Genomic DNA, 27,411 nt, shown 5'->3' with positions numbered 1-27,411 from the left:
AGGAGCTGTTCAATTTATTTTCTGCATATTGCTGAGTGATGTAGTCCTAGGTAGCTTCTCACACCCCATTCTGTCCCAATTCTTTGAACAGAAGGCTATTGAAGTCAGGCTATTATAATGAGGCAGCAATATCAAATACTGAATTTTTCTCTTTCATATCATACCAAGTGGAAACTCTACATGTGATACTGTAAAAATTACCATATGCTTACGGGTACTGAGCAGAAGCGCTAGCTTGGTTTTGGAAATTTTTCAGAGCACACAAGAACCTAGAATTTCACCTCTGCTCCTGAATTAAAAGCAGTCCTCTTAAAATGCAAAAGACTGCTTTTCCTCTCTCTGTCTAACCAGTCAGCTGACAGTGGCTATGCTTCCACCACAATTAAAAGCACAACTTACAAAGCAGCTATAAGAGCAGCGTGTTTTATGTCCAGCGAACTTTCCCTCCACAATGCTGCCCGGTGTACAGCCTGTCCAGGCTTGCCTGATCATTATAACTCATGAGATCATCATGGGCACAGAGATTTTGACATGCTTAAAATGTGCTCAAGTTACTCCTGCATGTGTGTGATATGGCAATTAGTGAGTTTAATCTTCAGGGCAATTTAGGGGTTGCTGTTAACAAATAATGTAACACAATCCATGACTTTTCTTGAAAAGCACTTCCTGCAGCGCATGCCTCATTTTACCCAGCGGCAGTTACCTTAAAATTGAATGTCTAATTTATGACAGTCATCTGGACTCTCTCAATAGTGAACGGGGATCCTATATGAAGCAGTTCATTCTCCTTAGGTGTGATGTCTGAGATGAGAATGGTGAATCACCCACCTCTCTACATGATGTACAGTAGAAACATGGAAGACTATCTCAGACTAGAGGCTTAACTTATGTATTTGGCTAAATTTAGGTGAGAAGAATCCATCCTTAGTGCCTCAAGTATAATTATTTCCTGAAGAAATTCTGTTCTAAACAATTGCTCTGAATAGAAGCATTGTTTGTATTCGTTTGTCACTTCTCCAGCTGCTCTGAAATAAAATATAACTCTATTGAGTGGTGACAGAGGAGACAGTGTTTTCCAGTTAAGAAAAAATCTGGTCTTACATTCAGAAATATATTTATAGGACATCTGTATTACACATCACACAAAACCTGTCAAGTTTTCTAGATGGGAACGAAGAAGGAAGGGCCCTTATATATTTGTTGTGTGTTCTTCAATATAGGGAAAACAGTCTAATATGTTTCTTCAGGCTTTGGCTGAGCTGATCTTGTACCTCCCTGGTTCATCACACAGCATTAGCTTTTAAACAGAACTTATGTTATCATAGGTTTGCTCTTTATCTTTGCTGAACTGGGTTCCGATTTATGGAAAGCAGGATACAGTCAAACAATAATTTAGAATATATATCAAAGAAATATTACATGCTTGCACGTATGTCTGAAAATTAATCTAAATTATGCATTTGTTTTACTGAACTAAAATGGAAGCATGAATATTGTTCTGTCACAGCTCTTCTTTGCAGCAAGAATGCTGTTGGATACAGAGGAGAAGTAGTTAATAAATAAATGGTCTAATATACCTGGGACTATTACCTATGGAAAAAATATAGGAATTTAAAATATTCTTAGCTGAAACCTTTTAAAAGTTTTAAAGGCAACCTATCAAAGCAAATTAAGCTGTTTAGTCCAGCATCTCAGTTCTTCTTTTGCTTTCTTTTCCCTCCCCCACACATAAACCACCCCCTGCCAGGGAAGGTACTTCCTAGCAGAACATTGAACCTGTTGACCAAAAAAGGGAGACTTGTGATTTTAGCATTTACAGAGTGGGATTTAAACTTCCCTTTGACATAGAGTTTTATACATATATATTCTTAAATATATAGTCACACGCACTTGCTCACAAGGAAAGAAATAAAACAATGTATTCATCTGCAAATTAGTGTTCTGCCAACAAATCAACTTTGCCCATACAAAAATAGGGAAAATCCAATGACATTACAAGTTTCTTTTAAAATTTCCATTTAAGTGTTATATTATGGTGGTACATAAAATGGAAACCAGAGTTTAATCTGTAAGGCTGTATCTGTACACTACTTTTGCATAATGTATCTGTCCTCAACAGATGCTCCCTCCCTCCCTGAGACTTTTTGGGTTTTCTCTCACCACCACTACCCATATTTATTTTCATTACTTTTATATGAAAAACACCTCCATTGTCCTGTGGGCTATATGCAACAAGTTTACTGAAAGGCCTTTCCTTAAAACACTGGCTATACAGAGAAATGACTCAACCACTCATCCACTTTTCAAATCAACATTTGTGGTACCATATTTAGTAGCTATACAACAGAGCAGAGTGACTCTTACGCATCTAATGACATGAAGTGTGTATGGGTGTTGGAGGGGAGCCAAGTCATCAGCTTCATAAAGTAGCTGGGACACTGAAGGTGTGTGGAGGGATCTTACCTGACCAACATATTCAGCTGTTTTTTCCAGTATAGTTAGCATGCATTCTAAACCTGTTATAATAAATATATTCTTTTCTGTTAAAATTTTGTCTCTGATCTTTAAATCTTACATGCCTCTAAAAAGACTAAGTTAGTATCGTTGTATTCCCCAGCAGTGCAGATATATAAAATTGTACGGGATTACTCCTGGATTACCATACACTCTGCACTATTTTATAAGACCTCTCCAAGACACTTCCATAATGAAGTGCAGGAATCTGCCTGAGCAGTGTATACCAAACCAGAGGCTGAGAATCCAGCCCTCAAATTCTACAAGGCTTAACCTATGAAAAAGAGCTGTTAATAATGTTAGTGAAGGAATATAGAGACCTAAAGGAGATGCATTAACTACCTAATCCTTCAATGAGTACTAAAACCAAAGCAATTTGGCTATCTCTTCATTTTGTGGCAACCTTGAAATATGCTCAGTAGTCTTTTATGCTCCCAACAATTCAGTGGGAACTTCACCACTGACTTCAACAATTGAGGTTAAGCCTGTTCTGAACATGTCTAAGAATTCTCAATATAATAGAATGGATTCATGTGGAACACTTGAGCACTGTATTTCGTGAAGCTTTTTAGGTACCTGAAAGACAAAGCTTTACTGGATAAATACCCTGAAGAATATCTGCCAGAAACCCACTATTGTAAAAACCTTCCCTAATAAAACTGATGGCACAGTAAGTACAGCACTACACCTGGGACATGAATCTTGTATTCACAATGACATTAATGTATATATTGGGCAATATACAATCATATATACTCCCCCATTCCTGAAAGAAAAATCAATCTACGTCTTTAAGCTTGTGCTGATAGGTGGGCATTGCCTGAACTGAACCCTTTATTTATTTAAGGTGGCACTACCTGTGTGAAAATAAAATGCTTGTACCTCTTGTCATTCTGATTCTTTCAATTATTTGCTCTCCACCAGTTTCTTCAGGAAAAGGAAAATGAGCAGGGGTGCTTACCGGGAAAATACAAGCAAAGACAAGGACATCATTAGCAAGATGCTGGTACAAATCTAGAATGGAAGAAACTAGCCAGACTGACAAGATTATAACAGCACTTTGACAGAAGAAAGAATAATACCTCTATGGAGAGGATTGAGTTTTGGCCACTCTGTGACAAATACTGGGGTTAATAGCACAGTTTTGTGGATGGTTTGGCAGAGGGTCTGAACTACTTGACTATGGGGTGTTGTTCCATAATGTTATTGGGAAGAAATTATGTCCATTCAACATGGACAGGAAAGAGCATTTGAGGACAGTGACTCACTGACATGGGGAGGTGACCTTTTAACAACATTAGAGAAGAACTTTGAAAGAGGCCAGTTACAAAGACCTAGAAATATGGAATCCTAGAGAGGAGCAGAGAATAAAGAAGTAGGCATTAAAAGAGAAAAGAAAATTATGAAGAAAATCTTGGGATATTTGAAGTCAAATGCCAGGGATCTAGTGAACCTATGGAAAAAATATGGTTTTAGTAGCATCTTAGAGATACAGTGCCACACTTCAGTGATAGTTGTATATAAGAACGCTAAGGAAAATGGGCACAGGAAATCAGGGGAGGATGATTCATTTTGTATCAAATCCAGGAAGAGAAAAAAGATACTGTTCTAGGTGAAAATGAAAAGAAGGAAGTGAAAGTATGCCACGACTGGGGTCTATTTTTCATAATAGACTATAGCTGTTTTCAGAAGGAGGAAGTTGATGTTTTTTCTGACTCATTCTGAGCAACTAATAAAGGTATTAAAAAAGCTTGCCCATGAGATAACAATGGATTTCAATTACTTGAATACCAGTTAGAAAAACAACACGGCAGGACATGAAAGGTCCATCAGACTCTTCTAGTATTTTAGGGATGATCTTTTGCTTCACGGGACAGAGGAAGTTATAAGAGGCATTACCAACTTGAATTGCATGATGAGTAGGGAGGAGCTCATTTTGATTTTAAAGGCAGAAGGTAAACTGGGTGAAAGTGATCATGACACATTTTACCAAAATAGGCTTCCCTACTCCAAGAAAAAGAGGAAAAAAAAGCACGGCTGCCCTGCCAACTACGGATTGCATTGTTATGTAGAAACAGTTAAGCTAGCTTTAATCAAGCTAGTCTAGGTACTAAAAGAAGGCTCATCATAACAGCATGCCATTCTATATGAGTTAATTAACCTCCTTTCTGTATGGTCTAGGCCTGAGCTCAGTCATTTAAAGATAACCTAGATTTTCTACAGAGAACAATGGACTTATTTTTAATTAAACATACAAAAGCAACCCATCTTGATGTGAACAAAAGGAAGCAGGGGAAGCTTAAGTAGACTGTGTTAACATCACATTAAAAGCTTTTCAAGCATTTGGAAAAAAAAGTCACAATAAGGGGACACAACTGAAGAGTAACATAAAAGAATATGAATAAAAGAATAAAATTGCAAAGCCTACAGTACAAAATGAGTGACAGGTAAAAAGGGGTGTAAAGGGCAACAAGAAAATGTTCTGGAAATACATTAGGAGTGCCCAGATACTTAGTTAAATTTATCTTACCACAGAATTTAGAAAAGGAATGAGTTAAAAACTATTTAAATTGTATGTATTTACGTTAATAGGACCTGAAGAATTTTACTTAATAATGTAGCAAAAATAATCTCTGAGTTGCTAAAAGACTATATAGGTTCAAGGACACTAGAAAAGGATAAAATGTGTCTATCTAAGGAAAGCAGGTCCAAAGCTATCCAGACTAATTTTGATCCCCAGGGATGTTCTAGAAGAAATTCCATGATGACGAGGTTAGCTTGTCAGGAATGGGTGCTCTCACACTAGTCTAATGCCCTTTTTTACCATCAATTTCACTGATTCAGTAGAAAAAAGAGAAACAGTAAGTATCACAGATCTTGAGTTTAGTATAATTTAGACCCCGTCCCATGACAGTTTCATGAAACCACCAACCAATTGGCATGCTGATTGCAAAAAACAAACTTGGAGAGCATTTGCAGTGAGAACACATAAGGATCTGTTGTCATTTCAGTTCTATTCAATTTTTCCATTAGTGATGTGCAAGATGCAACAGAATATAGATATATTAAAAAAATCTGGTTTTCACCAACCTGGGAGCTAGAAGACAGAAACAGATCTCAAAACTAGTTTCATAACTTGGATAAATGTCTAAAGTTAGCAGGATGAAATCATCATGGCTAAGGCAAAATATTACGCCTGGGAAGAACTGAAACATACAGTATAAAATGGGGAGAACTAGGTGGCAATATGTTAGAAAAGGTTCTGAGTGAAAGTTTCTGTCACAAGAAGAAAATTATTTCTGGGATGTATTTATAGACATTCTTCTCATGTATAATACATGGGACATAATTACTGCACTGTAGCTGGTATTGATGCCTCAATTGGACTGCTATAAGGAGCCTTATACCTTAAGACAAAGACAAAAGTAATACTGGAAAGAAGCCAGAGTAAAGCTGTAAGAATAAACCATTTCTGAGTGCAGTCTATGAGGAAAGTGAACAAAATTGTTCCGTCTAGGAGAAGATGACACACATATCTGCACATATAAACAACTGTATAAATACATATATATTTAAACACACATATTTATTAAAACATATGTGAACAACATAACAAATATTGTCCATTTCCACCGGGAGTACGCAATAAGGAACGCAGCAAAGAAAATTCGGGTTGGATATAGGAGAAACACATAAATGCTGTTAGACATTTGCACAAGCTACATGCAAGCGTTGCAGATTTCCTCCAAATAGGCGCTTTTACAAATCGGTTAGACAAATAGCTCTTGCGGGTGATATCACTGGTTTTCAAACTGTGATCTGTCACCTCCTTAGATTCTGTGAACTACTCCTAAGAGGTCCCCGAAAGACAATTAGCAAAAGCAAACCTCTTCTCAGCATATACAACACTTCTCATATTCACGTTTGTGGGCCCACAAATTGAAAATGTTTGAGTAACACTGATCAACATATACCCGTTTCAGCCTCAGCACAGAGATTAGATTAGACAATCTCTTGAGGCCTAGAAATCTCCAATTCTTTTTATTCCTACGTGAAAAATTACACACACACCCTGCGAAACGCCTTTTTTTACTTGTAAAAATGCAAATAGTATTTTTCCACCTCACAAGAGATCGTGTCAGTAAACACGTTATAAACTGATCAGATGCAATGGCAGTTACATGAACTACAGTGTTTTATACGAACTAAGGGAGTTTATTTACCTCCCCCTTCCATAGAGGTTTTTTTAGGTTTCGAACACCTGGTGGAACTTCACCTCCTGCCCGGGCAGCATTTGTCACACACATTATGGGCAGAAGGAATCCCACTGCAATGGCATTGTATTTACGATTTTTATTTAAATGCAAGTAACTAGACTCTTCCGCTATGTAATAAAGCCTGTACTTCCCTCCGTGTGCGCACGAAGACGATTTTCGGCCCCGGGCACTACGCTGCCGGCCGCCCCCGGGAGGCCGGGCCCACCGTCGCCCCGGGGCGCCCAGGGGCCGCGCTTCCACACCCCGCCCCCGCTGCCGTGAGCCGCGGACCCGGGTGGCACCTCCGTGCCAGCGAACAATAAAAATAAAACGGCAGAAGCTTTAAGGAAAGGGATGGAGGGAGGGGCGTGGGTGGGCCGCTGCGTTCCCGTGGTGAGGGCCCCTCCCGAGACCCCTCAGCGGCAGGCCGGCGGCCCCGGCCCCAGCGGCCCTGAAGGGCCGCAGAGACGCCGCAGCCCGGGCGAGGGCGCAGAGCCCGCGGTGCCGACAGGCTCCCTTCCCCGGCTGCTTGTGCCACCTTCCCCCGCCTCTCCGGCCGTATAAACGGGGCGGGCGCCTGCCGCCGCGTCCGCCCGGCACGCTGCCTGCCTGCCTGCCTGCCTGCAGCCGCGGGCCGGCCCGCTCTCCCCGCCTCCCTGAGGCGCGGCGCGGCCTGGCCTGTCCTGGCCTGCTGTGGCGGCGACGACACCTAGGCCGGGCGGCTCCATGGCTTTCATCCGCAAGCGGCGGCTGGAGCGGGAGCTGTACTCCAAGGAGAGGTGAGCAGCCCTGCCCCGCCGGCCCCGGCCACCCCCGCTCGGCCTCCGCCGCAGGGGCGGGGGGGTGGGAGCGCTCCCCGCGGGGCAGCACCGGCGGCCTCGCCCGCCGCTCCTTTGCCGGCGAGAGGGGGCCGCTGCCGCCGTGCCCCGGCCTCCACACACCCCCCCCACACACACTCCGGTCTGCCCCCTCCGCCGGGGCGGGGGCGGTGGGGCCCCCCGGGGCGGGGAGGCGGAGGGCCCGGTGAAGCGCCGCGGGCGGCAGGGCTGCCTCCCTGGAGGCAGCCGGCCCCGTCGCAGCGCCGGGGTCGGAGGCCGGCTGCTGTGCTGGGCTTGGCCCACGTTGTTGTTACTGTTTTAATCGACTGGCTGATGATTCCCGGGAGTTAAGGCTGTAAAGGCTGTAGAACAGACCGGGGAAACGTGAACGCCGGTCGCCTTGTGTAAACTGCATGAAAATTGCATGTGTAGATTTTTATTTATTTGTTTGTTCTCAGCTGTGTGAGCAGCATGGAGTTACAGCTCTGCTTCACTATAGATGGAGTTGGTTGGTTGTTTTTTTTGTTTGGTTTTTTTCCCCCGAGCATTATGATCGGCGTATTGTCAGCCCTTAAATTACAGACTCTGTGATGGCTCTTTAAAGTGTTGAATTCAACTTCCCCGTTCCTGCTTTCTGACTGTAATCTCTATTTTGTGTTCCTGTGGCTAAATGAGCATACAAGAAAGGCTTATCACACGTGCCTCACTATACCCTGAATTTACTCTCTTATTTTTAGCTACTGTCCTGCTTTCTTTTATGTGGCTTATCTGCATCTGGCTTGTCACAAAGTTTCAAAGCCCTTTGCAATCTTAATATTGCCACGTAGGAAATCTCTATAAGGTGAGAGCAGTAGGTCAGCGTGAGTCCTGCAGAGGAGGGACACGGGTGTCTTCTCTGGGGGCAGAACCCTCCTGCTGCAGGAACTGGGGAGCCGTCAGGCACCGGAGCCGGACATCAGACAGGTCCCGTGCGAGTCCTGTGCAAATTCCTGATGCGCCTGATGCTGCCAGTTATGCAGCGCTGCTTATTGTTGGTGAGAAAACCACATGACAAAAAGCTTGGCTCACTTTGTCCGTAAAAATTCTGATTCATAGCTATTCAGCCTATAAAGCCACTACAGCTTTTGAAGTGTTTTCGAAGTACAGACATATTCTGGATCACTTCTTGTCTTGTATCTCTTTTCCTGGTTGCTTTTGGGGGCTGCTGTGGTTTCAGTTGTCTGTGAGGGGCTGCAGGGCGAATGGACAAACTTCCTGTGTAGAAGGAAAAAGAGAAGGATTTTTAATTTTGAAGTAAAACGTCTCAAGTATAGGAAAAGCTAGAAAAAATGGCTATTAGCTCTGTTAAGGATTTCATGTAAACAGTCTCAGGTTTTTGAGAAGTCGAGAAAAAGGCCAAAACTCATCAGTCTTGCCCCAAGGAATGCATGTGGGATCTAAATCTCTTCTAAAAAGCCCTGAAAACAAACCCAGCATATCAATGTCTGTAGCATTACTGATTTGCAGTTATTGAAAGTCTTTAATAAATAGTTTTCTTTGCTCATATTTGGAAACGTTTTAGGATCTTATTATTTGAGTTTGTAATTTGAGCACTTCATGAAAGATGAGTCTTGTTCTCATTTGCACTGGTGGCTTTTCCTATCTAAATATCTGCAAACTCATTTCTCTGTTTCTTCCCCTTCCCTAACAATTGATATTTGTGTAAAATAAAAGTAAATTTGTATGTATTTAGTACCCTCTATCAGGTCTTTTTCCCTCCCTCTCTTCCTGTGCCTTTCTAAATTAGGAAATCTTAAAAACATTTAAGTGATTTAAAAGGTTTTGGGCTCTGAAATATCAAATGAGAAACACCAAATTCTATCTCCTCTTTTCCTTGTCCTACCTTAAAACAGTAAAAAAGAAAAAAAAAACCAAACCTCTTTATATCACTTAAGCTCTCAAAGGCTATCCCTTCAATTTTCTTTTCACCTTCTTGCTGCGTAATTGTTTCAGAGACACCAACTCCTGCTTCAAAGATTGTCTTGATTTACGTAATCTTGGTGTAGGTATTTTCTAGCAAGATGACAAGGACTCTCTGAAACTTTGTGGCAACTGGATTTCATGTGTGGTTTGTCTTGTTTGTTTGTTTAGGGTTTTTGTTAGGTTATTTGTAGGTTGCCTTCTACAAAAATGTAAGCTATGAAAGTTCTGGTTAAGAGTACTGTGAAACTTAATGGATAAAAATTTAATCTTCTTATGCAGTTGCTTTGGGGGGAAGGAAGATCAGATCAGTTTTAAGTGATCTGAAAAAAATTATTTCCTCTTAACTAATTAGTTGGACTGCTTTAATGTCTGGTTACATAAACCCACTTTTCTGACTGTATGCAGTTTTCTGGAAGAAAATAAGAAAATACTGAAAAGTCCTGTGCGCACACTGAGAACAAGCAGCAGGTTTTACTTTACATGTGATTAAACAACCCCACTGAGCAGGGTTCATTCTGGCAGGAGTTATCCCTTCAAATTCATCTGTATTGGTAGACATCTATTTTCACTTTGCCTAGGTGTTCAGAGTAAAGAAAGATGAGATGATATGTCCTTTTTTAATTAGTGTTGTGTGGATGCTTACATAATTTAATCTTTACAATATTCAGCAGTCACGAGTAGGAATCCTTTTTTACAAACAATTTTAGTTGCGAAACTTCAAATTAAATGGTGTGTGTTTGGCTCAGGTTGTTGCTCTCTTTACACGTCGAGTTCTTGGTTCTGTTGGCAGAGTGCCCAAAGATGGCCAAGTCTGACGCTTGATGCAGAGGCTCTTTATAATACAGTTCTGCTAGTTTGTCTTGCATGCTGCTTGGCCTCCTGTTCAAGGGGTTCGTGTCTTCTGTTGGGAACATCACTCACGCAAAGCAACATGCTGGCAGCGTGTAGGTCCTGTGGATAGATCTTTTGCATGACAGTTGCTTGGGCATTTGGGTATTTTTTTTCAAACCTGTAGCCTTATCTTACTCTCTTGGGACAAAATATACATAATGAAGATTTTTATTCAAACATCAGCATATGAGTCCTACAGCTGGCCTATAGATACTTTGTTCTTGTTAGGAGGAGGTTTAATTTTACAATTGGCTTTACATAGCTATGGGCTGCTGCTGGTATGGGCTGGCCTGCTTTTTCATCCCTGGAAATGTCCTTCCATTATCAGGATTGTACTTCCAGTATCAGATCAAGTGATTGTGCAAGGTGTGTTGGATCAACCACTTGAAACCCTTGTGTCCAAGTGGATTTCCAGCATGTGCTTTCCTGATGAAGTGATGGAAATGGTAAGAATTCAATCACAGGTTAAGAATTTAAAGCAGGATCAATGGAGTACCTTCTCTGGGTGGTATAAATGGGATTTTGCCAAGATACTAGTCCCTGCATGTTCATTCCTGTGTCCAATTTGAACAAGTCTGGTGCTTCAGTTGGTAGGTGACATTGGTATATAAAAGAAATTGCAAGTTTCTTGGTTTTTTTTTGTTTCCCCCTTCCTCCCCGCCCCATGTTGTTGGATCTCAGATGAGATCTTTTTCAAACTTAAGCACAGAGGAACATGCATATCAAGCAAAGTAACAGTAAAATTTTCAAGTAGACTAAGCCTGATAGAAGACACTCTTTATTTGGAGGATATTTTATAGCATCTTGGCAGGACTTATAAACCCCATGTTGTAAAGTGTGATTTGCTGTTTTGTTGCATACTCTGAACAATGCTAGGAATGTTTGGGTGCTGTTTGGGTTCCCAAACCTTGAGTATAGGGGATGACATCATATGAGGTGAAGTTTTGCAAGTGTTTTTGTACTACTTAGTGTTGTGCCTAGTTTTCCTATGCGTCTTGGGTGTGTTCTTGACCCATATTCCTCAGCCCGTTTCTGAGTGGCAATTATATTGGGAGCTTTTCAAAAAAGGCAAAAATAGACAAGCGACTTTCAACTTTGTGTTTGGAGGAGAGCAACCAGAGTTCACTGCTTTGTTCATTTACCAGCCTTACCTGTGTCACCCCTATCTTTCTGCTGCTGTAGATTAAGTTCTGTTTTTCTTGGCAAGGTGCTTGCCCTTCCCCCCCCCCCCCCCTTTTGTTCCCTGAAGCTGTTTCTCAAACCAATACTGATTCCCTTCACAAGAAAGCACCTTCCAGATCACTTCCATCTGAATTTTTCAGATTTTCTTAATATAATTTTTCTGGGACAATATAAAGACAGGAATCTAAAATAAGTCTTCAAGCAAAATTATATTAGCGTGCTTTAATTTACCTCTCCCTTTAAGTGTAGGTGCTAATCTTTTATGCTCAAACAGCTCTTTCATACACTATTAGAAGATTAACTCTTTACTCCACCAGGTTCTGTATGCTTCTAACACTGGGTGGGAATTGAAGATGTTCTAACACAAAAGCTGTTAGAAACTGCATTAAAGTTATCGGGGGTGGGGTGTGTGTGTGTGTGGCTACATTATACTGATTATCCACTGCCTCCCCTCCTGCCTCCCAACATACACCACCAGACAGACACAACTGTGACTGAACAATCTTCCTTCTGTTTCAAACCTGGGAAACTCCTTATGTTCTTTAAAGTTTTTTGGGTTTTTTTTTTTCCAGCTATGTGAGTTGTTATGATAGGAGATGTTCCCTTACCTAGCATGTTCTTCTCCCCGCCGCCCCCTGTCCAGCTGCTTCTGCTGTTGATTTTGAATACAGGGTTTGCATTAAATCTGAGATGTAACAGCTTAAGTGGCCTTCCACCCACTCTAAAGCTCAAGGCTTTGCCCTGGTGGCAGTGGTGGCTACCAATTCATTTTGTCCTGGAAAGTGAAACTGCCTCTTTCTCGGCGTCTCAGAGAACTGCTCTGCAGGCTTGCCACTTCCAAAGGGTAAGGTCTCGTTCCTGGCCACCTTGTTCTTTGTCCCCGACCCCTTCACGTTGTAACATCTCTGGTACTTCACGTTCCCTTCCATGGACTGACCCAGGTTACTAAATCTGTGCAAAACTGTCCTGGGGAAACTCCACAGCTCGAGCAGAAGGTTGTATTCTGATCTATCTGCTACTGTGACAGCTTTTTCAGTTGGAAGTGGGTGGTGTCCACAACTTTAAGTAGTTTTTGAGTGTTACAAGTTGGTGGGCTAGGTTGGACCAGTGAAGCTACTGAAGCTTTTTTTTTTCCTTAAGTTCCAATTTCGAATGATCACATGTATTAGAAAATACCATCTTCTCAGAAGTTTTCTAAAAGCTTGTTTGCTATTGGTGAGACTTTGAGGATAAAGACCAGACTATTCAGCTATAATATAAGGCATCGAGCATCTTCAAGCTCTCACTCACCCCTTATAGGTGCTTTCATGGGGTTTGAGCTTTCTTTGAAAATCTTGCCTAATTTGTCTCTCTTTGTAATTTTCAAAATAGTATATTGTTTTTTTAAAAATAGTCTAGTATGTCAAGCTCAATATACAAGAGCAAATGGTAACTGATCCCTGAAGACAGGACTGTGGCTTACTAACTTTAGCAGTCTGTTGCGAGCCATTAAATAACATGGTGATCACAAAATTTGTGAATATATAAACCTGTGAAATGTGTCTTTATTAGGAAGCCAGCATAAAAATATCCTGTAATATACTTTAAGGTGTGAGTTTTATTGCTTAATTTCAAAGGATTTTGTGCCAACAGATATTTGAGTTGCTTTCCAAGAGAAGATACAGCATTACCCTTTTCTGAGTAGATTTTTAATAAACACTGATTAAATCATTTATACTTGGGAAGTTTCAAGTAACAATTGAGTTATACATTTTGAAAATGGATTAAAATGAACCACTTGCTGATAAGAAAAATATCTCAGTCTTGATCCTTTTCTGTTTGCCTGAAACAGAACAGTTTCTGATATTTGATTATTGCTGTATTAGAGGAACACAAAGTTTGAGAGCAGCAGGCAAACGTAGAAGATCCCTTTGATTTTTATTAAAAAATGCAGCAGTTTGTGTTAGAACTAGAACTGGTTTTTCAGATACTAGTTCTTGCTGATAATTTAAAAGGACAAAAAATAATCTTTTTCATTTTAGATAGGATAGTATTTTTGTACACTTCCTGGTTAATACTTATGGTTTGCTTTTGCGGGGGCTGGGGGGGAATGATATTTTTTTTGATAGGTTTCTTTATTTTTTGGCGGGGAGCCAATTGCATTATTGAAGTTGTCCAGTCCTCCTCAGTGGAAGACTAACTAGCCTGACTAGTTGCTGAGGTTGAGGGTTTTTTATGTCTTAGAGTCAGATTTGAAGGCAAGGGCGAGTAGACTGGGAACAGACTTGCTTAGTCTTACTTGACTTGACATTGGCTTTGTGGTCCAGGCTGTTTTTCCAGGACAGTGTGGCAAGTCCTAGGCTTACAGTGTGTACTGTTAATTACTCAGCACAGTACAGCTGTTCGGTGGCTGAAGACCAAAATACATTTCTCGACTGTTACAGATTCGATCAATTTCTTATGCAGGGTATCATGCATTCTCTTCTTACTGTTACTTTTTGTGGTTTGGGGGTTTTCTTCCTCCTGTCATGCGCAGAAAAAATTAATTAGTATTTTAGATCTATACGAAGTGTGTGTACAAAGTCTTGTCGTAGCAGTTGATAGTATATACATTTTGTATGTCAGTCATCCTGATATCACAGGTGTCTTTGGAATACCTTTTTTAGCTCTTTGGAAGATAGCCTAAAGTCCAACTGCTTAGTTGCATGTTGAAGATCCCCATTGCTTTAATTGTATAGCTATTGTGATTGATTTCCTGTTTTTTCAGGCCTTCACAACACTGTGTTTGCCTACTCATGCAACATACCAGAGACTGATCTGTTCCCTTTCTGTCTGCAAATACTTGTTAAGTCTCCCGGCAAGCCTGAAGTACCATCCTGTGCAGTGATGGTTCTCAAGAGGGACCCTGTGGATACAATAACAGTGGCTCTACTTATTTATGGGGAAGAAGTCTGTTCTGTGAAGATAAAAAGGTCTGACTGTACTCTAATAACATCTGATGAAACTTGACTTTTCCTTTTTTTGACAACCCTATGAATCATTAACACAGACAAATGAAATTTAAATACTTAAGCTGTAAGGACTGAGATAAGTTGAGGAAATTCCAGAAGGCTATTCCAGAGATGATGCTTCATAATCTCCAAAGTTCATAATTAGCAGTGACTTGAACTGGTCTAGATTTGTTTGCCAGTGGTTGAGATGCGAGTCTGAAAATTTTGGTTCCACTTACAGTGTCATAACTAGAACTTTAAAATATATTTGTAGAAATGAAGGTAAGAGGGACTATCGTCAGGAGTGATAGAAAGAGAACAGCAAGCGAAAAGGAGACACGAAAAGCTCCAGGGAGCTGGAACACAATGGCAGTATCATGAAAAAGAGTTAAAGGTAGTCTTGATTTGTGTACACAAGCAGTTGGACTCCAGGAAAAAGAATAGTAGTATTTTTTCGTGGCTAGTGATGTCTTTAATCATACATTCTTTTGTCCTGAAGAAGCAGACAGTGAAATCATGTGGTTTGAGGGATACTTTATGGCCGTGAAAGGTGGAATTTTGAAAGGTGCAGTTTTTATGACAGAATCTTTGGACAGGCTGTAAGTTCGTCCCAATTGCAATGGGTGCTTGAGAAGAGTAGAGACTGGGGATTTTATTTGTGGAGATTTGATGTCTGGCTCTGTCTGCCTGCAGAAGTGAACTCATAGCAGCCTGAAAATATAGGAAAATGCAGTTAGAGTAAATGGACTTGAAAGTAGGAGAGTAGCAACAAGCACAGAAATGCTTGGAAGAGACTGCAGAACTACCTGGAAGACTTTGTGGAGAGTGTGGGGGGAAAGATAAAATGTGGAAAATGCACTTGGCCTATGTGACATACAATATTTGAAGAAAAATGCTTTAACAGCTGCCAGCCATACAACCCTTTTTCAAGATAGCAAAGCTGAGATCAGAAAGTGAGCATGAGGTTATGGCACAGGAGGTCACTGGTCTCCAGGAAGAAGCTCTACAGCGATGCTGTCTCTGTAAATCTGGGTAGTGTATAGTCATGTGGAAGAGACACAGAGAGACTAATAGCAAAAGGGTAAACTGGATGCTGCTAGTAAATATTGTATTTAAAAGGGAAGAAACCTACAATTTTCCACAGTACCTAGTTAGCCTATATGAAGAGTTTATCTTGGGTTTTTGTGCATACCTTGTGCATAATTTTTTTCATTAAATCATCTGATTCAGCAGGAGTGAGGATAATGCCAGGGAAAGTGTACCCGAAATCCTTTCCAGTAGGCCACAGCTTCTGATTTCAGGAAGGTGAATTGATGCATAAGGTGTGGAGTATAAAGGTACAACAGTTTCTAGGGGATGGTTGTCCTGAAAACTTTGTAAGAGTATTTTCTTGGTTTGTGTATTTTGGCTTATGTAAGCATGTTGTAGTTACTGTGAATAACAGAGCCAATGTTTTGCTGCAAAACCATGGCTTATCTTGAATATATGAAGGATTCCTGCATTTACCAAAAATTTAAAAGGAAAGTCTAATAATTACCAATGTTGCCAACAGGTGAATTTGGAAAGAATATAAAAACATGGGAGGTTTGTCAAAAGAATAGGTGGAGACAAAGGAAAGAGCCCAAGAATTAAGAATTTCAGAAATGAGTTCTATTGACCAGACGTTACTAGTTTTCTTGGAAGAAAAATTGTGGGACCATGAACATCATTGCTGTGAAGGACATTGTTCCCTATGTCAATAGTATCTGCTCCCTGATGAAAGAGAGTAGACGAAGATTTTTTTCAAACAAATCTGGGTATTACATTTGTTCTTAACTTTTTTTATTTAAATATTTTGGCTTTTGGGTAGTAAGCTCACTGCGTATGCTTATATATACTAGAAAGAAAAACAGTCTGATGGTGAATTGCTCTTTGTATATCTTAACATAGCTTTATTAAGAAGCTTTCAATCAAAACGTGATAGCACTTGCTAGATCTGAGTTTGCAAAATCCAAGAAATTTTAAGTTTGTCCCAGATGATTTCAAAGGGATAATGTGTTGAAAAATGGGATTTAATGGTAACTGTGTGGAAGCTGCTATGGTTTCAGACTCCTCTTCCCTCTTAGCTTGTAGACTGTTCCTAGTGAAGTTTTTTTCCCTCAAAATGCAGAGCTAGACTTTCTATTTTAGCTTCCTGAAGGTGAGTGATCAAAATAAATATGAAAAGAATGATTTGGCTCCTTCAAAGGCACCAAGGCCTCAGAAACTTGGAAATTCAGTTTACACCTGTTGATAGGTGGCAGTAAGTTTGAAGAACAGAATTCTGTGAGAAACAGAAGGCAACTGAAGTTACGTCTTCTAGGGAAGGATACATGAAGGCAAAGCCTCTAAAACCCCATTGGAAACTAGGGATATTCAAGAACCGTACAATAACAGCAACTGGGGTAGAGGCTGAAGAGACTTTTTGAGATGTGTGTTGAATTTTCTTGGGGAGTTTTGTATGGCGTATACTGTTCTAACATTTTAACATCAGTTGTTTCTTAATGGCATCATAAAATATCTGTTTACAAGAGAGGACAGGTAAAGATAATGCCATTTTGAAAAAGGAGCAGAGCATTAGGACAAAGTGTTTTGGACACACAAGCAGTTTTGATTATACGGACCCACTGTTACTTGTAGTTACAGTAGACCTTTATTGTTATGTTCTGTTTAACGTAACGGACAACACAGATCTTACGTGAATAACATGTATTTTCCAATAACGCTGGTTCTTCTATTGTGAAATATGATTTTTTAATGAGCAGGCTATTCAGTACGTTCAGTTCATTTTGTGAACTCTTGACATGTTTACTGCTATCTGAATACTGCTCTGGGGACGCTTGGTGTTTATTAGTATTGTCACGGGCATTTCTCATGGAGCGTATCACGAACACAATACAAAAAGCTCAAAATGTGGATGGGGATAAATGGTAAGTCCTTCTGCAGATCAGACCAGCACTGCACACAAACAAGCTGTTGTACTTCCAACTGAAGTGATATGTTTCTGCTCCTGCTGTGCCAATACCCACTGGCATTCCCTACAGCTGAAACACGTAGGTGACTGTGTTCACCCTGTTTGTAAAGTTGGTGAGTTGTAATCACTTGCAGCAGTTTTTTAAGTTAAGTTGTTAGAGGGTGCAGTTTCATGTTATGTCTAATCTAGCCTATTTGCATTTACCTCGTACCAGCACTGCCATTACTATGATCCTGCAATTAAATACTTTAGAAGACTTCAATTTTTTTATTATTTTTGTGTTGTTGTTGTTCAGATTTGAGGTCTATTGGATTAGTCCATAAACAGGCTTGCTGTGGGGTTGAACAGGCACTGGTACAGAGGGAGTGCAGAAACGTGGTTGGGAAGGAAGGTAATATCCTCAAGGGATATCCATTGAGTGGCTCAGATGTGTTGTAAAAACCATGGCCACGTTTTCACTTAACTCTTTAGAACAATGTAGTTCGGCTTTGCTTCACAAAGATCTAATCTCATCCATTCCAAGCGATTAGTTCTTGCCCATCCTTTTGTGTCATTGCATATTTTGACTGGCATACACTGATCAGGGCTAAAGTAATGTTTACTGGGGGGAGAAGCCTGGCTATGTTAGGGTAGTTCCCACCTGAGACATATGAACAGAATCAAATATCTAACCTTATATATGTTGGAAGAGCATCATTCGATCTTCATGTGTACACAAATTTTCCATATGGGTTTGTTCTCTTAAAAAGTTAATTTAAATTAATTCATTCTTGGGGTGTGAGGCACGGCACAGAAATCAGTGAAGACTTCCTAAATACTTGATATATTTTCTTAAGAATACTATCTGTTATGGTGATTTCTTTTTGAATAAATAATTCTTATTTATTTGTAGGTTTTCACTGCTGCTTCTTAACCTGGAAGAATATTACTTTGAACAGCACACAGCTAATCATATTATAAATAAAGGTTGCAGAGATGAAAGGTACAAAACTCTTACATTCATTTACTGGAGTTGTTCTAGTCTCATGTATCTCTAACAGATACTCGACTACTTTGTTTTTTATTGTTCCTTGTAGAAAATTTAGAGGATCTCTCAAAATCTGTTCAAAGTCAATAATTTTTGAACCTGATGACAATATCCAACCCATTATCAAGGTAAGCAGTGCAAACTTACAATTTCTTGGTAACTTAAGATTCTCTTTAAAAAGCTTTTAAGAAAGAGTATGTATTTTTATAACTTGCTGCAGATACCACTGAGAGACTGCATTAGTATAAAAGCCCCAGAAGATAATGAAGCAAATAACCCTTTCACACGGTACGTGAATTTGAGTTACTGTATTTGACTCCTTTTAAAGCTGAAATGCCTATCTCTTCAAATATCTTATTTACATTTTAGGGATACATCTGGAGGGATTTCTGTTGTATGTAACCAGGTAAGACCTGCATATAGCAGATTCTTGATGTATAAATGAGCAAGGTTACATTCTTTAATGGTGTCTTTCTTGAAGCTGGAGTCTTAGGGTGGGGGGGTTAACTGAAAATAAAACTAATTAGTGTCAAAACCTGAGCATTAATGTGAAGCTGTTGATGTTGGAAATTTCAAACTGTTAATGACTTAATGAAGTCATTGATTTGATAAAGTGAACTTTTTGCACTGTGCATTTTGTAATGGAGCTTAAGGCAATTTTGGAATTGAATGAAAAAGGAGAATAGACTGAAACTAAACTGGTTATTAATTATCTTTGTTTTGGTCTTGTTTTATTGCATTCTCCTACTTTCTGCAGCATGTAGCGGTAATGGCAAAACCATCTTGATCCTTGCAGTTCAGCTTTGTGAAAACATTGGACTGTACTGTGTGTCCACCAAATAATTTTTAGTAGCTGTCCTGAAATACTGGGTTCAAGTTTCAGTCATAAGTTGTGATTAACTTGGGTATGTTCATACTTAATTTTAACCAAGGGAGTATACTTCAAGCTTTGATAAATTGCAGCTGATAGGTGTTCCAAAGCTGTAAATGTTTCCAAAAAATGTTCATGTTTTCATTTCAGGAAAGAACAGAGATGAGGTGGGAAATATCCTTTTAAACATTGTAGTGTCTTTGTAAAATCTGTCTTTAGCAATACCTAAAATTGATAGCCTTGCTCAGCTAAGTACTGCTGCAGTCAAAAACAAACTCAAGCATTTAATATTATCTATGCTGGAGAAGTTTGTGGACTGTGTTAAAGTAATCACTATATTTAATTTCATCTTGAAACTGCTTCTGTGAAGAGTACTGTGTAGTCAATGTTTCTTGTGTTGGCAGATTTTTTTGTGGATTGAGTGTTTTTAAAAAAGGTATTTCTAATTGTTCTGTGTGATTGTTCCACCATACATCATTAGTATATGTTCTGAAGAACAAATGATTATAAAAACATCTCATAAGAAAGAAGAATTAACTTTTAAAATGGCAAGTGTGGGTAGCACCCCTCACTCCCCGCCCCTCCCATGTGTAGCTTGCCAGTCATCCTCCTGTCTCTGGGGAAATGATCTGAAATAGTTGGGTGGCATGATGAATGCTGGTATTTTGCATAAAAGACATAGGGACTTTTGAGTGTGAAGTACTCGCTAGTTGTACTTATTACAAACCATGATCTAATTATAAATATTTTTTCTAAGCAGAATTTCTGCCTTGTAGGAAACTGCACATAGTGAATAATTGGAACATCTTAAACATCTTTGCCTTTTCAGGCTCAAAAAGTTGTTAATGCATAGCTGGATAAGAAGCTTTACTTTATGTAACAGGCAACTTAGAAACTAATGGCTATAAAATACAGCAAATGGGAATAATAATTGGAGGTTATTTCAGTATTTTTTCTCAAGATGAAATTGGGGGAAAAATCCTCCAAAATAGGAAATGAATACACTATGCTGAAATTTTTGCTCTGCTTACTTTTTTTTTTTTTACTTGTCTACTTTTTCATGTAATTTGGAGGTCTCTGTAGAAAAATGTTTAATTACCCTGCAGAAGAGTGACCTGAGTGTAAAGCAGGTGTCTTGTACTCTGATTCTTATTCTCCTGTGGCCTGGTTCAGGTCTGTACATGCTGATGTCAGATGAAAGGCAGTAGTTGGCATTATGTTTTAACGTAGCACTTAGAGAGGCATCCTAAGCTTGTAAGCTTCTAAGCATGCCACTCACTTTCTTCTAGTTGGACAGTGCTGTGAGTGGTCGTGTGATGAAGGTTGCATCTGTTATCAGCCGGTGGGAAGTAGGAAGGCTGTACGTGCCAGCCAGAAGGCTTCTGGCTAGAGAATGGTACAGCCTCTGTTTTTGCAAGTTTGATATTTGCTCTTGATTTGAGGCTGCTGCCACAATGCCTTGGAGTGTACAACCACAGGTGTGCTACGTGTAGGAAGCAGACCAAGGCACTGGAAAAGGCCCTTTGATCGGTCAAGTCTCTTGGGCCATGGAATAGAATACAGTTGGTAGCGCAGTCCAGTGTGTTTTGTGCAATTCAGAACCAATCCTGAGTCTTACACTCAGGCCTGAGATTTTGCGAGTTTGAGCCTTCCCTACAAACAGTGCGAAACCATGACTTCTTTCTGGCTTGTCTTCTTTCAGACAGCAGATAGTAAGATGATACCTACAAACCAGTGTGCTAGGAGTCAAGTCTTTCTATAGGAATTGTGAGAACGTTCTCAAGAAGGAAAGTAGTTTTATGTGGGTTTGGGGGAAGGAAGATCCTCTCTGATGTGAGAATAGCATCAGAGAAACAAAACTGTTCAAAAACATGCTGTTAGATGAGAGGGGAAGACTGGTGTTCGTGGTGGTTGGAACTGGAAGCGAAATGTTTGGCAATGGAAGAAGGGGTTAATTTGAGAACGTTTACACAATAGTTTATCTTGTGAGTTGCCTATGTGGGGTAATTCTCATCAGTTCAGAACCCCAAGGGCATGAGCCACCAGAATAAAAGAAGGGAAGGATTCTTCCATTGAATGGGATTAGACTGATGGCTGTGCATATTGGCTTTAATGTTGCAACTCCCTGAAGGTCATGTGATTAGAATAAAAACTCACTAATAAACTACATAAGTAAGTAAGCCTCTGAACTTAGTTGGACACTTGCCCTTTTTGCAGTTAGCTGCTATAAAAGGTCATTTGTTTTTCTGCAGTTTATCTGGGGTAGCTAAAGCAGGATATTGCAACCCAGTGTTTTGCTTGCTTAAACAGCATTCTTAGATTTATCTTTATCAGTACTTCTGATTTATTTTGTTGGTTTTTTTTAAGGACTGAAAGTGTAACATCTCTTACTTTCTCAGGTTTTTCTCATTAAAGAAAGAAACATTATTGCACCCTATAAAACAGTGAGAGTAAGTATATATTTTCTCGCTATTCTTAGCAAACTAATGTTTTCCAAGGATTTATGTTTCTGAAAGAGTAAGGTAATTATAATTTGAGGAATGTGACAATAAAGCTTAAAAAAAAAAAAGTAATTGTGCATATGATAAAACAGGTGTCTGAATTATTCCATAATGGGTTTGTGATACTTCTTGGAGGACATACTGCAGACTTGACACTTGCTGTTTACCTTGATATGCAGCTTTGTGGGTTCAACAGTCAGAGCTGTTAGCTGGCTGCTGGTATTCAGTGGACACTGCATGCTGGCTAAATGGCTTCTCCTCAGTTCTGCTTACACCTGAGATGAGAGATTGCTAATTGGTATTTCCCAGCTGAGTGCTTCACAGTTCAAAGACATGGCAGAAAAGGCTGTTCACAGCAGAAATCGGAGCTTGCTTCTGGTTGCTTTCTGCTGATGGGGTGGGTCTGCTCTGATTCTGAGCCTGGAGGCTTCAAGGCATAGAAGTAAGGGGTTTTCACCTGGAATGTGAGATAAGACACAAACACAAAATGAAAATGTGGAGTCAAACACCATATTTGCCCAAGAATTCTCAAATTATTTGTTCAAGTAAGAAATTTCAAGAATGCTGGGGTCCATAAATTTGCATTACTGTAATGAACAGCAAAGAGGCAAGTGATGATCTCTGTTCTCTCAGCAACTGCTTTGGGTTGGTTTTGTAATTAGATCTGTCTCTAAACTAAGATTTTTTAATTTTCTTTGCTTGTTTGCCTTATGCCATTAATTCTTCATGTGTTGAACCTGTTTTCTCTTCTAGTCCTTCTATTTACTGTTTTGCCTCCATATGCAACATTTATTAAGTATCATAGAAATATCTTATCACATGGCCAACACAGTGAAAAAGAAAAGAATCAAAAGGACTGTTTGGAAGGCTTTTAATTTTATTTTCTCCCAAGTCAAGATTCATTCATACCTAAAAATTCCTGACAGTTAACCATTACAATTTATTTCACAAAAGTGCAGCTATGATTCTGCATATTAAAACAAGAAATCTAGTTTGTCTTCAATCATTTCAGATTTTTTTTCTGTTGCTGCTAAATATCTTCTACTTGAATCGTTGCTGGTTCCAGACACATCACTGAGTGCTGGAATTTGGTAGTACATTTTATCTTCCATGTCTTGCATTGATTATTTCAGATCAATTACAAAATACTGAGCTATTGTCTTTGCATATGGTTGGAGAGCTACAGAGAGAACTGCTCACAAAAGCTTTTACATTGTTGGCTGTAAGAAGTCCTGGTAGGCCATCCACTAGGATTTCTGAGAGCTGCGCTTTCCCTATTGAAGGAAGAAGGTGCTCTGGGTGAAATGTTACAAGGCTTTTATCTAAATTGCTACTGAATTTCTTGTCTCCCTTTATTCCAGCTCCATTTGCTTCCTGAAGCATGCTTTTCTCTTGGATTGCTGTCAGTTCAGCTCAAATCACATACATTATACTGAAGACCATCTAGATTGCCATTTCTTCTTTCCTTTAGTTTTAAATTAATCCAATTGCATCCACTGATCAATGTCTTGGTGTAGTCTTACTGATCACTTTTTTTTTTTTAAAGTCTAGCCTGAGAAATTACAAAACCCTACAGAAATGTGTTGATACAGTTTTATACTACATTCAGGGGTCATCAAGGGATTCTACCACCTTTGCTAAATATGAATCATGTGTAAGAGTTAATATCAGTTGATCCATGCACATACTTTTAATATACGTAAGTCAAAACCAGAAATATGTACTATGAAATAACTCTTAAGAAGGATAGGAAAACTTTGCAGGGGGAAAATGAGTATGCCACATACTCTGGGTGATGTGGTAGTGAGGATTTTATACCTGTCTAGTCAAAACAGGTTGTGATTGGATTTGGGATCTTTTTCAGCTCAAAACTATTTATGTAGAGGAGAATGATACCTTTTATAGCCTAGTCTTTAAAAATTTGATGGTCTGGTATCTTCTGTCTAAAAGATATACAATAGCTGTTTAAATGTAACATATCATTTACTAGTTCTGTATTTACATAGGTTTACCTGATATTAAAATAGAGCAGGTACTAGTTCTACATTTACTGATATTTACACTATATTAATTTGTTCACTTCAAAGCTGTTATGTTGCATTGTATTAAATAATGGACTAAATACTGCACAAAGAGCTTACCCCGAGAAGATACATTTGTAAGGAAAAAAACCAAACAAACCCCTTAGGTTTAACATCCACCTTTGGAATGTTTTGGGTATACTGCAACCTTTGATAGCATACTTTGACCAGGTTTTAAAGTATTTTGATTTTACTTTTTTTTTTTTCCCACTGGGCTTTATTTTAAACTCATTTGTAGTAAATGTACTTTTGGTTTTAGGGTAGAACAGAACACTTATTCCAACTGGATGTTGCTGGGAAACTAGGAGATGTTGTGCAAACTCTGCATCAGGTATGTAGTTATTTGATATCACTACAAACTTCTTCACAGCATCTTTTTTGATATTTAATGGAGAGCTTTCTTTAAATATTTATTCTCAAGGTGAAATTCTTGGAGTATCTATTTTTAAAATGTAGCAGTTGAACACAGCATCTAGGTCTGACAGCTGCCATAAGCTACCCATATTAGCTTTTACTATGCAGGATGGTAGTATACAGATAAAGTAGTAACATGACAGTAGCAATGAACAAACATGTCCTACTCGAAAAGGAAATGATAATAGCTCTTTTAGTATTGTCACCAAGAATGCTAAAGCCCTCCAGTTTCTGTTGACTTCTGAGCTGTGTGGGAGATCTCTGTGCTCTTTCACTTAAAGCTCATTGTTCTTTAGCTTTACAGGGCTTCTTGTCTAGATAAGATGGGAGATCAAGCTGCCATGGTAAGTATCTGATTATTTCTGATATCACTGTTTAATAATAAAATTCTAATTGCATTTGAATCATAGACCATATTAACTTTTTTTCCCTCCACATTAGATAACCGCTATATTGCAATCACGCTTGGCTAGAACTTCATTTGATAAAAACAGGTATCTTTCTAATCACTTTTTACTGGGAAATTATATTCAGCTTGTTGGTTGATTAGTCTACTGCATCAGTACTTAATATGTGCTTGTTTGGGGCAGCATAAGTTCTCTAGTCCAGAGAGTTATCTTCTTTGTATTCTGAACCATCTGGAATGGAGAATGGGAAATTCTGTGTTGTGAAGATGAATGTGTTACTTATTAATCTCTCCAAACTGTTCCATTTATGTGTGAATTTGTAGCAAATTGGGCATCATATGCCAAATAAAGCTCTGTATAGAAAAGTCAACTGGCTTACTGCTCTGAGACCAACGCAGAACATAGCAACTTTCCTTTCTGGAGTGCCTGTTAAAGTAGAGGTCTCAACAAAGAACTTTCTTCGTGCATAAAATAGGCTCAGTGAAGTCCCCATTCTGATGTCCCAAGGTTATAAGCTAAACTAAAACCTTTCTAAAGAATTTAAGGGTAGCTCTATCTAAGCAAGAACTGGAGGTAAACTTACTCCCTTTCTTCACTTGTAGATTTCAAAGCATTTCTGAAACGCTGCGTATGGAATGTAAAGCAGAAATGGTGACACCACTGGTGACTAATCCAGGGCATGTGTGTGTTACTGATGCTAACTTGTACTTCCAGCCTCTTAATGGATATCCTGTAAGTGCCTCATAGATGGTCTTGCATATGATGTGAGCACACTGCCCCTCTAGTGGACAGTTTTCATTTTGTGTATTATTCTTCTTAAATGCACATGGAGTACATCTCCAGGAAGACTCTGTTTTCAGTTAGAAGCTCCTTAGTTTTCCTTTGATCTGTGCTGCTCGGTTGCAGTCAGTGTATCGCTACTTCTGAGGCTTTATTCTGTGCTAACTTGCTTAAAGTTGACCTCCTACTGACAGAGCACAAAATGTCCTTTGCTCATTCTCTATTAGTATTTAAAGATCACTCTTTGTAACATTTCACTTAAGATAAATTTCTTAATCTTACTTTCAGATGCTGTTCCTACCTAGTGATAGCTTTATATACATTTAGTTTATATTGGAAGATCTTGGCTAGGTTTTCTATTAAACTAATCATTTCTTTCTCTAGAGGAAAACTGAGTGCATGTTGCAGACAGATAACTGCTTTCAAACTTAGTCACATAAATAGTGGCAATAGTCTTAGCAAGCCACTGGTATGGTAAAAGTATGTCCAGACAAGGAAATTGCGTTTCACAGCTGAAGATGACGAAATGCCATTCAGTTTCTGTCCACCCGGTGGCACCATTGGCAAACAATTTGCCCAGCAGCCCAATGGCTTCCATGTTTTTAATATAGTTTCTTGTGTTCTTCTCCTCTCTTGCATGGTTATTGTAACTGGTGACAGACTCGGGTGATGATACACTATTCTTTATTCTTAAACTCCTTTGCTACTCAGACAAGAACCAACAGCAAAGACAAGCTTCCTCTTTTTAACGTAACTTCTTAGCACCACTGTACCACTGCTAAAATGACATGGATGGATATTGTTTTCATATTGCTAGTATCTCTAGTCAAGAGAAACTTCAGATTGACTGGGGAGGTTAATGTAGAAGAACATATACCTTCTAGAATATTTCCATGTTTTCTTCCCCCTCCCTTGCCCCCCACAGAAACCAGTAGTACAAATAACACTGCAAAATGTGCGTCGCATCTATAAAAGAAGACATGGGCTAATGCCACTGGTAAGCTCAAATGTTTGTTTATTTTAATGTCTTCCTGTATATATTGTTTCTTAATGACCAGCTGAAACTGTGCATCATTAGGTAAAAGCTGCATTTTTTTTTAAAAACTCTGGATTAAGTAGTGAACAGCACTCAAAGATCCTTTCTGGTTTTTAAGTGGTTTAGTTCCCTGTGTTGTCAAAAAGATGAAAACAGGAAGAGTGAACTCTGTCAAGGATGAAAAATTTCTTTCATAAGCAGTCAGTGTAGGGGAAGAGAGAAGGGAGTACCCTCAAGGAGCAATTCATTCCATTTATCTCAAACACCTATCTTGGAATAGAATGAATTGCTCGCTCATGGTGTATTTCCTCTCTGGATTGATTCATGGAGGGAGCTTGATCACTGGTTCAGATTGAGACTAATGTGGAGTGATGAGTCCCACTGTATGTGACTGAGGGATAAGAGTGCTGCAGTGGAACCTCAGTTGTATGCTTTCAGTGTTTGCACTGAAATTTCAGTCTTGAACAAAATTTTTGTCTCAAAACACATTTGAACTAAATAGACGTTTAACTCTGTCTCATTCACTTAGGACAAAAAAGTATATTACCTGTGCTTAATCAATCCAGACAGAGCCAATCTATGGACAGCTATAAAGCTATTTGTTCAGTTGGGTATAAACTGAATGCTTTTACGATTGGAAATGGGAAAGATCAAACTGTTAGACTTCGTGGGCAAAACTACTAGGCAGTCGAGTCTTAAGTTTTAGGTAT

The 27,411-nt window shown here is 39.3% G+C and overlaps 1 protein-coding gene across 3 annotated transcripts in view; it reads left to right on the top strand.

The window, feature by feature from the left end:
- Positions 1-7,154: 7,154 nt before the first annotated feature.
- NSMAF (neutral sphingomyelinase activation associated factor) overlaps positions 7,155-27,411 on the top strand; it is a 40,269-nt gene continuing 20,012 nt past the window's right edge. Inside the window, exons 1-12 of one of the 3 annotated variants that reach the window (XM_075023331.1) lie at positions 7,155-7,549; positions 14,370-14,574; positions 18,477-18,566; positions 18,661-18,739; positions 18,832-18,899; positions 18,981-19,017; positions 21,882-21,932; positions 24,324-24,395; positions 24,775-24,822; positions 24,920-24,972; positions 25,488-25,617; positions 26,591-26,662. In XM_075023331.1, the coding sequence (XP_074879432.1) occupies positions 14,489-14,574; positions 18,477-18,566; positions 18,661-18,739; positions 18,832-18,899; positions 18,981-19,017; positions 21,882-21,932; positions 24,324-24,395; positions 24,775-24,822; positions 24,920-24,972; positions 25,488-25,617; positions 26,591-26,662 (786 nt within the window). In that variant the 5' untranslated portion in view covers positions 7,155-7,549; positions 14,370-14,488. Of the gene's footprint in view, positions 7,550-14,369; positions 14,575-18,476; positions 18,567-18,660; positions 18,740-18,831; positions 18,900-18,980; positions 19,018-21,881; positions 21,933-24,323; positions 24,396-24,774; positions 24,823-24,919; positions 24,973-25,487; positions 25,618-26,590; positions 26,663-27,411 lie in introns of those variants that run through there. The other 2 variants (XM_075023332.1, XM_075023333.1) reach the window with 2 other exon arrangements.

Source organism: Buteo buteo, chromosome 3 (assembly GCF_964188355.1).
Source record: "Buteo buteo chromosome 3, bButBut1.hap1.1, whole genome shotgun sequence".
In the NCBI taxonomy this organism is placed as follows: Eukaryota; Metazoa; Chordata; class Aves; order Accipitriformes; family Accipitridae; genus Buteo; species Buteo buteo.
The sequence above is the reverse complement of the archived record's forward strand: the minus strand, read 5'-3'. Positions and strand labels throughout refer to the sequence as shown.